The following is a 14047-nucleotide window of genomic DNA, read 5'->3' on the forward strand; positions in this document are numbered from 1 at the left end:
TTGGCTGGGTATGTGGCTTTCCACTCATCCTCGCACTTGCACATTCTTGTTGCCAAAAGAAAAAAAGGAACACAAACAAAAACAAACAAACAAATTACAAGAACAAGAAAAAAAAGGTGAAGTTCTCCTCAAGCAAACCTTAGACAGGCAACAATGGGCCGGGGCCCGTGGGCCGGCCCAGGCCCATCCTGACATAGTGACGGGTCAGGTTGATACGGTCCATCACTGTTTAAGGCATGTCCCAGCCCATAAATATTAGTCAGCTGGGATGGACCAACATATATCGACCCATGGGCCGGCCCGACACAGCCCATGAAAAATCATGGGCCAGACCGGGCTGGACCGGCCTGTATAAGCCCATGATGGGCCGACCCAGTCTGGCTCGTCTAGGCCCATAGTGGGCCAGCCCAGCCCGGCCCATCTAGGCTCATAATATCTTCATGTTTTTTTTTTTTCTTTTTTTTAGTAATTTTGTAAACATCTTATGTATAATTATCATGATTATACTCTTTTTTTCTTACCAAGGTTTTGTTTCACTGGGTTTTTTTTAGAAAGATTTTTATTTAATGAGGCAATCATAAATAAAATATCCATTTTCATATTTCCATTGACTATTCAAATTTTTATATTTGTTAACTTGTTTAAAAATTCAAAAATAAAAATTAAAAAATTAAAAATTGCATGCTTAGATAGGCTGACCCATCTAAACCCATGATGGGCCAAGATGGGCCTTGAGTGGGCACCACTCAAGGCCCATGGCACGGCCCATCTTGGCCCGCGGCATGGCCCAGCCTAGCCTACGTAAAAATGGATCGTGGTGTGGGCTGGACCAAGGTCATTCTTATACGGGCCGACCTGGCCCGGCCTACAAAATTTGTGGGCTGAATCGGCCCGGTCCGTAACCCGTGTGGGCCTAAGGAGAATGGGCCGGGCCGGCCCGTTCTTGCATCTCTACCAACATGTCTTTGTTTTATAACCTATCAGATATGTATAAAAATTTGTATGTTTCACACACTTTTTTCTTCACTCGATTTCTTGCGGCTCTTGAACTCTATGAATATTTGACTTAAAGTATACCAAGTTAATCCCATTTAAGATGAAAATGTCAACGTCCATAGGGTTATCGAGGTTTTGGTTTATAGATAATATCGACAAAAATACCAATGGGTTATGGACGTCATTTACCTAAAACTCAAATGCCCGCGAATGAACTTTAGTAACTCTTGTAAATTTTCTTCCTTCATTAATTTTTCACTTTGTTATTACTTTTGATTGCCATTGATGGACCCCCAAAGTTTTTTAGGTCAACTAAATTAAGGAGAAAGTGAGGTTTGATAGAAAAAATGGTAACTCATGATGTGTAATTGCACTTCCGTGTGACTGTACAAGGAGGAGCTAACCGAGTAACACTTATTATTTGTATAATACGTGTTATTTTTGTTAAAAATCATCATATAAGGAGTTCTTTTGTTAACTTTAACATTTCAAACGGCATTTTCTATCAAAAATTTAACAGAGAGGGAAAATTTACAAGAGTTACTAATGTTCGGAAAGAGAAAAAAAAAGGCTAAAATGAAAGTTTGTGGGGCATTTCGTGACGAGACATATATATTTTAAGGGAAAACGTGTAATTTCCTCAAAATTATGAATCAACTCCATCTCCTTGTGAAATTACCTGCCTGTCCCCATAAACTGCTCATGTTAATCACATGTATATTTTTTATATTCATTTTCTTTTATAATCACTTTACCACAGGGGCTTAATTGGGGCAATTTTATGGATTCCGTACACGTCGTGAGACATTCTGAATACCAGACACTAAGCCCTAATAAGACAAGGAACACATTATGAAATTTGATTCATATTTAGGAACCAAAAATGACATTCCCTTAATAAGATATTTAGAGTTTTTTTTTTTTTTGGAAAGGTTATTGCATTCTAAATCTTGGAATACACCACTAATGCTAACCCAAATAATCTCGTAAAAATTAGATCGATCTGTAAGTTTTAATGAAATGCACAAAGAGATAAAACGTGTGCCATGTTCCTACAACGAGACACCAAAAGGGCACACCTACTATTGAGCATATAAATGGTTCTTTTAATAATATACAGCACAATCGATTATGAACCTGAATTGATCGAGACTAAAGGTCCGTTCATTTCGCTGATTCGAGTTTAGAATTCGAGTTTTGTTATAGTAAAAAGCTCTCATAAACAGTCACATCTAACTTTTTTGTTACAGTAAAAAGCTCACACACAATGCCACATCTCAACTCGAATTAAAACTCGAATCAGCGAACTAAACGGACCCTAAGATGCATAGCACAAAGATTACCCACAATATGGTAAAAAATAAATTCTAGCGGATTAGACATATAAATAAAACGAGATAGTAGAGAGACCACATCTATTATTATACAATACAAACAAAATCTCAAAAACAAGACGCCATACCACATTGCCAAAAACAACATCCCTTTTATTTTACACAAATCAATACCACAAACAAAATTTAAAATAAAAAAAAATTTAGAGTCAACTAAAAACATGTATATTAGACATTATTGATCCATTGGTAAAACAAAGTAGCGCCTCTTTCTACACAGCGACAATTATATCTATTTTTCTCCTTTGAAATTGGAATATGAGGAAAAAGAAAAACATTAGTCTATAAGTATGTAGCTAGTAGCTACTAGCTAGGTTGGCTTAGGCTTGGAACAACATTCGTTTGGTTTGTCGGGTCTTCGATAGGACAAGTTTGGGTTCACCCTAAAGAAAAAGAAGAGGGGGGAAGAAGAGAAATATTGATGTTTGAGTTGAAAATTGAATCTTCCGACCATATTTTTGGAGCAACAATACACATATACATATAGAATTGTCTCAAGTCCGGCATTTAAATCAGTCAGACACATAATTTTTTTAGTAAATAAATGCTAACGTCACTCTTTTCATATTAACTATTTGGCATGTGAATCTCACTATTTTATTTTCTATTTAAATTATAACATATCATGTTAGATGTTAAACAGTAGAAAGTGACAAAGAAAATGACGCTAATATTTCTCTTTTTGATATGTTTATGTAATATCATTTATACGTGCGTGTGACACCTAACTTTATACAACGTTAACCATTGCACTTAAAGAAATTGAGCGTTACACAGTATAAATGATATTACACGAGCGTACTAAAAAAGTTATATTTATCATATAGATTATATGACTATATGTATGTATTACAAACATTGGAGAAACAATATTGCATGTCCGTGTTTGATTTGGCCAAGTTGGGTTGAAAGCCCATATATAGATGATCTTAGTATGACCTAAATGCATTGCAAACGTCGGCAGTTTGTCATTGTAAAGACTAGAGAACGCCCTTTTTCACATTATGCCTCGAATCTAACTTTCTATTCCGACTGGAAAAACAAACCATGTGTGGTTGGTGAGAAGAGCCTATTATGGACAGAAACCAACAAAATTATTTTTTTTTTTTTGAGGAGAAAATAAATTATATGTTAAATTAAAGGAAAATTTATAGATAAAGAAGATTAAAATCCGGTCAAGAAAGCTCAGCTGTACCCCAACCAAAATAAAGAACCTTCTTTTTCTATGTCCAAATGCCACGAATTTCTTCTAACCCGTCCCTAACTCTTCTATCATGTGTTCACACAGGCGCGTGGTGCGCACGCTCCTATCAGAAAGGACTATAGTCCCGATGAAAAATTACAATTTGGGTAATTGGTGGAAATATTATATTTCTAAATAGCGACAGAGAGAGAAACAAAGTATATATGGTGGAAATATTAGATTAAAGGTGACCTTGACAAATATTTCAAGTATGACTTTTATCTTTTATTTTTAATTTATAATTTTTTTAATTAAATAATTATGGTCTAAATTCATGCACTTTTAAGGGTAAATTCTCTATTTTTTTTAAAGATGATTTTAACAATGGTTGAAAAAAAAAAGAAGTTAAAGTTGATGATTGGATTGCAAGAAATCCAAACTGTTATATGATCGTTCCATCTTTGCTTAAATGAATTCTCCGGAAATCAAATGAAATTTGAGCCCAATTAGGAGTCACAGTTTGGATAAATACCCTCACAGTTTGGAAATCAAATGATTTTATTAACCTCATGGGGTATGATCTAAATAATCATGGTAATTTATTTTCTAATCATAAATTAACTGGTATACCATCAATTCCAAAGTTTCATATCGATTAATAAAAATCATAACTTGTGGAGGGTGACACATACTTGCTTGATGAATATTAGTGAGTTAAACATGCACTTGTTTCCAAGAGAACTAGAAAATGATGGATAGCACATAAAGTCAAAAAGTTACTTCTCTCACGGGAAAAAAAAAAAAAAAAAATAGTACTCCCTAAAGAATTATATATCACGATCAATGTTGGAAGAAATCAAAATAAGCAATCGGTAGAGATGTTTGATAGAAGAATTAGCACGTTAATGCAGTGAAAGAGAGAGGGGGAGAGAGAGAGAGAGAGAGAGAGAGAGAGAGAAAATCAAAAATGGCTATAAGAAAGTACCAGCACACCTAAAATTCTTAAACTAATATGTATATCCATATACATATATATGTGCGTGTGTGAAGTGAATTAGTGTTAAAAATAAGGTAAACATACTGCTGTTTCCACGTGTTCACCAAACTCGACCCTTTGTTCATATAGCCAAAACCCATACAATTCTATTCATTTCCTTGTTCTCAATGTTCGTATATATATATATATATATATATATATATATAATCTACGGTCTTATAAGAGAACCTTAATGTCATGTAACATATAGAGGTGAGAAACGTAATATAATATTTGTTTAGTTTAACATGACAATGTGCATATTGACGTTATAAAAATATATATAATGGTGGTTTGGATAATTAATTTCTTAATGTTACATACATGTCTAATATTATAAGTTATATTACAATTTTCACTTATACATATATATAAAAATGAAAAAAAAAAAAAACGTAAATGTATAATTCTGTCTTATTTAATGTAAAGAGCATTTTGCTCAGTATTTCGTTGATCTCAACTATTGACCAATTGATCATCAAAACTATCTTATATATTTAATTTCTTTGCTTATGTAATCATTTAGTGTACAAAATGTTCCAACTGCTCTAAAGAAAACCGTATTGTACAATTTTCAAATTTGGGGGCCCCTTATGTATCGCCTGATATATACTTTTATGTCTTTAGTTGACTGGTCATATAGATCTACTAATCCTAGCTAGCTAGCCATCAAAAAATTTGAGAAAGGGGCTAATCACGGAAGATCAAAGGGTTGACAATTATGCATATATTGTTAAGTAATATTTAGGGGTACGACTAGTAACCATAAATATACTTTTTTTATTAATATAAAAATCCTATTAGATTTTTTATATATTTGTAGAGTTTAGACCAAGTTGCAATATTATGCATGCCATGTTGAATTTTATTAATATTGCCACTATATAAGAAGTGGGCAAGGCTTAGAAGATACGTTTCAATTACCATTTCTTTTCTTTTGGGGAGAAGGAAGAAAGAAATTAGCCTTGCATTTCTCATGAACTGTGGAGTCGTGTTGGGTTTCTATTGTTGGGGTTGGGAGTTCTTAACTGCCCTTCTTCTCTTCTCCTCTCACCCTTGATCTTCTATTCTTTACCTTCTTTTTCTTCTTCTTCTTCTTCTTCTTCTTGATCTTCTTCTTTTTGCCATCCTTCTTCTTCTTCTTCTTCTTTTTGCCATCCTTCTTCTTCTTCTAACTCCACTCAATTATCCCTAGCCCATAATAAAGATTATGGAATTAGGTGTAGTTTGTGAGAAGGGTTTGGTGGAATACATGAGAAAGTCAACTCCACCCCCTTTCTTGTTGAAGACATACATGCTGGTTGAAGATCCGGTGACCGACGATGTCATCTCGTGGAACGAAGAAGGGACGGCGTTTGTGGTGTGGCAGCCGGCGGAATTCGCCCGGGATCTCCTCCCAACCCTCTTCAAGCATAGCAACTTTTCTAGCTTTGTCAGGCAGCTCAACACTTATGTATGTCAATTTTCACTAATACCAATATTATTATCATAGTTATATTTCTCGAATCAACTTGTTAATAATGCATGCACTTTGCAATTTTATCTCCATATTATATGCGCAAAGATAATGACTATGATCTTTAAAAGAAAAAAAAAAAAATTAGATCAGAGAAAGAAGATCCAAGTTTGCAAATGTTGACTTTTAAGTCTTTAGTTCTTACATTTTATTTTTCTAGTATAGTTTATTCTAGTGAAAAAGTTTAACTGGAATTTTCTGACCTAATTAACCTTATTTATAAAAAGGTGCTATTACATATAATTTTATGAAACATATTTCCTGATAATTTGTTACAAAGGAAAGAAAGAAAGAAATAAATAAATAAATCATAATCACAAATTGTCCAATAATATAAGTGCATGAATTTACACACTTGATCTCTTAAGAGAAACATGAAAACACGCACAAAAGAATCCGATCGCTATATCTATTAGGTTTTTTGATCCTTTACGCAAAGTCGTAATACGTGTGGAAATTTCTCACATATTAATTTCTATACAATCATATACAAATTTAAAACGTAAGTTCAAATTATAGAAAAAACCAACCATCTCAACTTATTAGGGGCTTCTAATATGGTAGGAAACACATGACTTGGTCCTCTTATATTTTTATTTTTATTTTTATGTTTTCTCGTTTTTCATGCTTTAGGGAGTACAATATGATATTCCATATGGTACTTCTCATATCAACAAATATTCTTTTCTTTTGTCCAAGTTTGGTAGAACATCACCTCAAAAGTAATTTAATAGTTAATATCTTCAATTGATTGATTCCAAAAGTTGGAACAAACACTCTTATCCAACACTATAAGTTAAAATCATGATAGCCATGAGTAGTGTGATTGCAATTGCTCTTCTAATATTTCCTAATTTTCAGCCGCTAAACTTTTTTGTCCAATTCATGAAAATAAAAAATAAAACACCACATTACTTCACATATAGGGATTCCGTAAGATTTCAACAAGCCGGTGGGAGTTCAGCAACGACAACTTCCGGAAGGGCGAAAAGGACAACTTATGCCAAATTCGTAGAAGAAAAGCATGGGCCAACAAGCAGCAACCCGGTGCCCTAATCCAAGCCGAGGCGGCTGGCGCCGCGCCTCCACCGGGGCCTCAAGAGTCTGTCGTCGACGAAGACCAAAGGTCTTCTTCGACATCCTCGTCGTCCGAGTTCATAACCCTAGTGGACGAGAACAAGAGGCTCAAGAAAGAAAATGGGGTGTTGAGCTCTGAGCTGACGAGCATGAAGAGCAAGTGTAAAGAGCTTCTTGATTTGGTGGCTATGCACACTCGTTTGGATGATCAGAAAGAACAAAATCAAGTTGATGGTGATCAAAGGCCTAAGCTTTTTGGTGTGAGATTGGAAGTTGAGGGGGAGATGGAGAAGAAGAGAAAGAGGGCTGAAGTTAGTCAAAGCGCAAGCATTTTATTGTCTCAATTAGCATGCAAATAATAAAAAAAGTTTCCTTAGTAAAAAAAAAAAAAAAAGATTTTATATGGTTTGTTAAGATGTAATTTGAGTGGGGGTTTATTTATGGATAGATAATTGTGTTTTCATTTGAGCATAGTGTATTATTGGTAGTAATAGTGAATGAATGAACTGAAAAAACAGTTCAGGAAACATATAATGTAAGATATTATATGTTCATCGACATGCAATGTTAATAATACAAGGTGATTAAATTAGGCACAAGCCTAGTTGAAATTTAGTTGTCACAAACTATAATAATTCTTTTTTTTTTCCTTGTTGGCTATTAATCTCTATGTTAATCTTGTATAGGTTTCTTTTTGGACTCACCAAGATAAACTTGAAACATGGATACATATATCTGTTTAAAATATCTTCTTCTTTTTTTTTTTTTTCTTTTTCCTTTGCTAAGCGACAAAGTGAACTTGTTTTTTTTTTCTTTATATTCAATATTTGACCCAACCCATTAATTAAAAAATATCAGAGGGAGAGCCTAATGTATTTAATTTCTTTGGGCTGAAGCTCATGGTTTCCTCTCTCTCAAACCAAGTCAAATTGACCCAAAGGTTTTATTCAAGAAAACGGTTGGCAAGCTATATATAATTCCAAAAAAGGATAAACAATTTGTTGACCATATTTATCAGATAGAATGTGATAAAATGAAGAGGAAAATCTGAAAGTTCATATTTATTACACACACTATTCAACTGTCATCTGCATTTAAGTTGTTTCTCATCTTTAAAAATCTTTGGTTTGTCAAAGATATATATTGGCATTTAAGTGTAAATAGTGGTTTTGCATTTTATCTACCACCCTGATCAGTGCTTTCATGAGCAAGCACGTGATCAGCACTTACAACTATAACTCAAAGGCTGCAAAAGAAAACTGCATTGATCGTTTCAGACTTTTCTTAGCAATTTATGATTGTATTTATTATAGCCTTGTTTGTGCCTGGGATGCGATTTGGAAGGTTATTTACTAAAAAATTTGATCGAATTATGACTATAATTAAAATATCTTATTAGTTACCGTGGAAAGAGCTAACTAAATGAATACAACACTTAGACTATGCAATATGATGTGATTGGTTGTGGTTTTTTTTTTTGGTCCTTGGCCTTGACAAATTTTAGCCGAACAAATAAGTAAAGAGAGAAAGAGGAAAATAGGTCAATATTTGAACTTGTCTGGTTATGAACCATAACTTGACAAGTTATTGTCCATAATTGTTCATAACTTGTCTAGCTATGAACCATAACTTGAGAAGTTTGTCCATAACTTATCTGGTTATGAACCATAACTTGATAAGTTATGACCTATTAATTTCTATAACTAAAAATTGGCCTATATATTTTCTTAAACTTTTCATATTGGCCTATTTTTTACTATTTCCCATAAGTACATTAGGATTTTAGGCGCTATATTGATAGTTGAATTTTTCAAGAAAGCGGCATTTCAAACTTTTTTCTTGGCCAATTAGTGTCTAAATAATTTGTTTAGTTGCTTTGGTGTCGAGGCCTAAACCTGAGAAAAAAAAAAAAAAAAAAAAAAAAAAAACCCTTTTTTTTTTTTAAAAAAGTTATAGAAAGAGACATGTGCTCCATAAGTTGCTTTTCTTTTTTTTTTTTTTTAATTTGAAATTTATAGAAACAGCCATGTGGTCACTAGCTAAATTTAGTTTTTCTATAAAATAATTTATAACTCTACTACAAATTCTATATTAGACAACACTTATTTAACGACGTTTTAGCAAAAATAGTCGTCTAATGTGGTGAAAAAACGCGGAATGAAAATTTCCGTCTTTCAAAAATTTATACGATACATTAGACGACAGTTTCCTAAAAACCATTGTTAAATGTTAGACATTAGATGATGGTTTTATAAACCATCGTCTAATGTATACGACAAATATTTAAGAAAAAATGAAAAATTTACCTTTGAGAGTGCATGAGTCTCGACTATTAACACTTACTCTTGATAAATACCCATGTAATCATTTGACTAAAAAGGTTATGAATCAAGAGTAAAGGGTAAAAATCCTGATCCATACACTTTCAATGGGTATTTGTCAAGATTACCTAAAATTTAAACAAAGAAAATGTGAGCACATTAGATGACGATTTTTTAAAAACCGTCATCTAATGTCAATATTTAACGATAGTTTTTAGGAAACCATTGTTAAATGTCAAAATTTTTTGAAAAAGAATAGACTTTTCTCCCTCATATATTTCACTTAAATTTCGAACGTTTCTCTTTCCCTTCTATAATTCAGAATAATCTCTTTCATTTTACTCCCACTCTTATTTCCAAACTCTAAATATTTTTCTCGATCCCCTCTCTTCCTCTCTCTCTCTCTCTCTCTCTCTCTCTCTCTCATCCCTCTCTCTTTGTTGCGTGATTTGTGCTTACAAGTGCACAAGTCGCCTTAAATAAAGTATGAATAAGAGTGTCGATCTCACGAGAAATGCGCTTAATTTTTGTTAAGTACTGAAATTGATTGGCTCTAAGATTGTTTAAATGAGTAGATAAAAAATGAATAAAAGGAACTAATAAAAATAGCAAAGCAAATAAAATAAAGTGACGAAAACAAGTAATAAAAGTACCAGAGCATTGGTTTCACTATAATTATTCTACATTAATTTACTAGTACGTGAATCTCCTAATTTATTAGTCAAGAACCCTTAGTTAATCCAATTACCTTTCCCCGAGTGCCTAATAGGATAATATGCTCAAAACGTGATTCCAATATTCCTATTAAAAATTGAGTAAATGAACATTTCTTAAGCACTAATTCTCCTAATGACTACGGAGGTATTTTAGGCCTCCTAAACTCTAAAAATCTAAGTTGTGTTTGTTAGTTTTCGAAAGGTTTTCGAGTGCGAAAGCGTGGTAGTGCGGATCATGTATAACAAAAAATTTTCATAAAATCTTTTGAATACGCTATAGATTATATTAATTTATGTAATAATAAATTAATCTTATTAATTTATAAGAATAGATAATTAATACATTGTCGACGATTAGGATGATAACTTGAAATTCTTTGGCCAACGAACGATCCTCGCTCCAAAGCTTTCTTAAAACACCTAAGCCTTCCTCATCTACTCCTTGATTTTGCAAGACGATGAGTGTGGGCTCAAGGTAAAAATATCGGAAAGGATCATTCACTAATTTAGTATTCTTTCACTATCAACGCATGTATGTGAAAGAATTGAGAAAATTTGAAAAACTTTTCTTCTCTTTTTCTCTCTATGGAATTCGGCCAACTCTAAGAAAAAATAGGAGATCAAAATCAATGATCAATCTTCTCCAATTCCTATTGTCTCCTATTTATAGACAATTAGGAGAAGCCTTTGCTTATAGACAGAGCAAATAGGAAATTGGTAACTACTATATTTTTAATTTAATTAAAAATACAATTTTCCTTTTTCTTTTAGATACTAACTTTTCTTCCCTTTAGCTATAGGGTGGCCGGCCATACTAAGGAGGAGAGAGAAAAAATGCTTTCTCCAATTTCTAATTTTAGCTCAAATTCAATTTTAAATGAAGTAACATCTTACTTTCCTTTTTGAATTTAATTGGAAAACTTGTCGAACAAGTAAACCGGATTACTTGGAGAGCAAGCAACTAAATCTTAGTGGGATTTTCCTAGTGTCACACGCCACTTGTAGTCCCACCACAGTGTGTGACAAAAATAATTAAATAATCACATTATTTAATGTACAATTAATTCTCAATTAATTATTCGCGAGAGAAATAAAATCCCGATAATTCATATTGTCTTGTAAATAATATAAGGATGACATGGGCACTTATGGACCTATAATTCTGAGCTCTAATAAAATTAATAATTAATTAAACTCTTTAATTAATTAGTTAATTCTATTAATTTCAAAAGTTACTCCACTAAAAACTTAGAATTGTACTCTCAAAATTATAAACAAAATTTACTTCTAAGAACTTGAAGTGTCCATTTGATATAGTCACTACATATAGATCGATCCTCCATAAATAATTCATAATTAGAGCTAGGTAAAATCCGTTAACCTCTCTAATTACATCTTTATTCTTGAGTACCATTGATTCTCTAATGAATAGTATATTCATAAAACACATTCATGAATACGAGCTCGTTAGTTATTAAACTATCGAATCAACCTTCAAGGAAATTATTTATATACTTCTTCAAAGAAGAATGAATGGATTCCATCTTGTATATTAGCATTCCCGTCTATCCATTTCATCATGTTCCCAAGATACAAGAAATAGGATTTACAATCTCAAAATCAATTTCGAGTAAGTCAAAGAATATGAATCCACAAATAGGAGTTTATTAATAACTCAGGATTAAGATCGTTCTATATATGACCATTAGTATACTCAAATTTCATCTTCTATACTTAACGAAAATTATCAGAAAATCAAATTGTATATGTGTCTGAGTTCTACATAATCTCATTATGCATAATACACTCATTCAATATCCCTTTATATTAATAATGCGGATAACACCATTCCATTCTTAATAGGAAAGGCATGTATTAGTAACGTTTTAATTAAAGATTCTGAAACTTTAATTAAATTCATTACGAAAATCGTTTTGATTATTATATCCTTAAATATTATCCTCTCGTATATAACACTTATATATAATATTTAAGGTTACATAAATAATCGTGGAATTTTCTATGATATTCATAAAGTATTCAATAATACATGCACATAAATAATGAATAGACTATTTTATTAATCAAATAATAAAATATCCTTGTTACATCTGATGCTTAAGGACACCAATCCCAACTGTGTTATCCAAATCGGACGTATAAATTACCTATCCCGAGTGCCGAACTCATACATCAAATCATCTAATATATTTCCCGACAAATTAGAAGCATTAAGAATGGGACAACACAAAGAAACCAAGAAATTACTTAAAGTAAATAAACATTTCATAATTAGGCAAAATCAAGCTCTGGAAATAACAACTACTCTATAACTAATATTAAGGTGTGCTCATTTGCACAACTTAAGTCATGACTTGGGTTGTGATATGAGAGAAAAATATTGCAGCAAAAATGTTTAATTTGAATTTATGTTAGAGAAAACACTGTAGTAATATGACTTGAGTCATGAAATGAACAAAGCCTTAAACAAGCTAAATCATGGGTTCCATCATTCACAAATAACAAAAATAAGGTGAGAATAGGAAAAAAAAAACCCCCCATTTTAGAGTTGTCACAATCTCCAAATTCTTCTTCTTCTTCTCTTCTCCTACTTCATTGATCTATGCTTTCTTCCATGATAATTTATTGAAAATAAAACCTAAATCTAAAGCTAGAATTGAAATCCTAGAACAGAAGAAATGAAAATATGTATATATATTTTAGTAGTTTTCTCCTCTCAATTTGGCTTGAAAATGCCTTATTTCCTCTCTTTTTTCTTTCCCTCAGGGTCGTGCCTAGCCCGGCCCAGGCTCGTGGCGGGCTTGGGGTGAGAAGGGTCGTGTCGACCCCATATGGCCCATTTGACACCTCTAATGCAGAGCACAAGAAAGAGAGCCAAGCTAGGGCTCTCTTAGTGGTGGACACGTGGCTGCGGCGGATTGGGGGCTAGGACAAGGTGGGAGACAAGCTCGCCCCATGGCATGTGGAGATTGAGCAAAGTGCTACAGCTTTGTCTGTTCAAACACGTGAAGAGGAGAGTGGACGACACTCGCGATCTGGACCATTGGTGGTACGGATCTGAGGGCTACAAATGCGAATTGAGCTTCTTTTTCTACTCTCCAGATTGGGCTTTGTTTGGTCCGAATTATATTTTCAATTTCTGATTTGTTTCTTTACATTTTGACCCCATTTCAATTCAAAATTTTGCAATGAAGCCCACTTGTCATCAAATTAGTTACATAAATGAGGAAACTAATTATTTTAGAAGGGAAAATAAAATAAAAATTACTATAACTAAACTAAATAGACTAAAATAAAATAAAATAAATCTAAAATGAAAAGTAAATTTATTAAAATTTAAAATAAAGTAAAATAAAATAAAATAAGTTAAAAATCTCAAAAATTAGCCACTTTAAATGCACAAAAACAGTAAAATAACTCTACTTTTAATAGAGTTATCACTCTTACTCCTCAATCCTTACTCCATCAATCGTCATCATGATAGCTGCCATGACCCAACGACCGTGCCTACCACTGTTGCTTCACCTCCTCTCTACGTTTGTCGTCATCACCACATGACCACCGAAATTCAAGAACTTTAGAAAATAAAATTCAGGTAAAAAGTTTTTTTGAGAGACATTTAATGACGGTTTCTATAGAAAACGTCGTTAAATGTACCAGTATTAACAACAGCTTCCATAAAAACCGTCATTAAAAGTCATACATTTAATGACGATTTTTTCAGAAACCTTCTTCAATAATTTAATTATGGCCCTATTGTCAAAAATTGTTACTTGTTTCACACAAA

At 32.7% G+C, this 14047-nt stretch overlaps 1 protein-coding gene across 1 annotated transcript; it reads left to right on the plus strand.

Annotated features, from left to right (window-relative positions):
* The first annotated feature begins 5717 nt into the window (after positions 1–5717).
* LOC21394538 (heat stress transcription factor B-3) lies at positions 5718–7813 on the plus strand. Its single transcript, XM_010106915.2, has 2 exons — positions 5718–6062; positions 7052–7813. The coding sequence occupies exons 1-2, from the start codon at positions 5820–5822 to the stop codon at positions 7559–7561; spliced, it is 753 nt and encodes a 250-aa protein (XP_010105217.2). The 5' UTR covers positions 5718–5819; the 3' UTR covers positions 7562–7813.
* The last annotated feature ends 6234 nt before the right edge of the window (positions 7814–14047 follow it).

The sequence above is a fragment of the Morus notabilis genome, unplaced genomic scaffold, assembly GCF_000414095.1.
Source record: "Morus notabilis unplaced genomic scaffold, ASM41409v2 Scaffold542, whole genome shotgun sequence".
NCBI classification, from domain to species: Eukaryota; Viridiplantae; Streptophyta; class Magnoliopsida; order Rosales; family Moraceae; genus Morus; species Morus notabilis.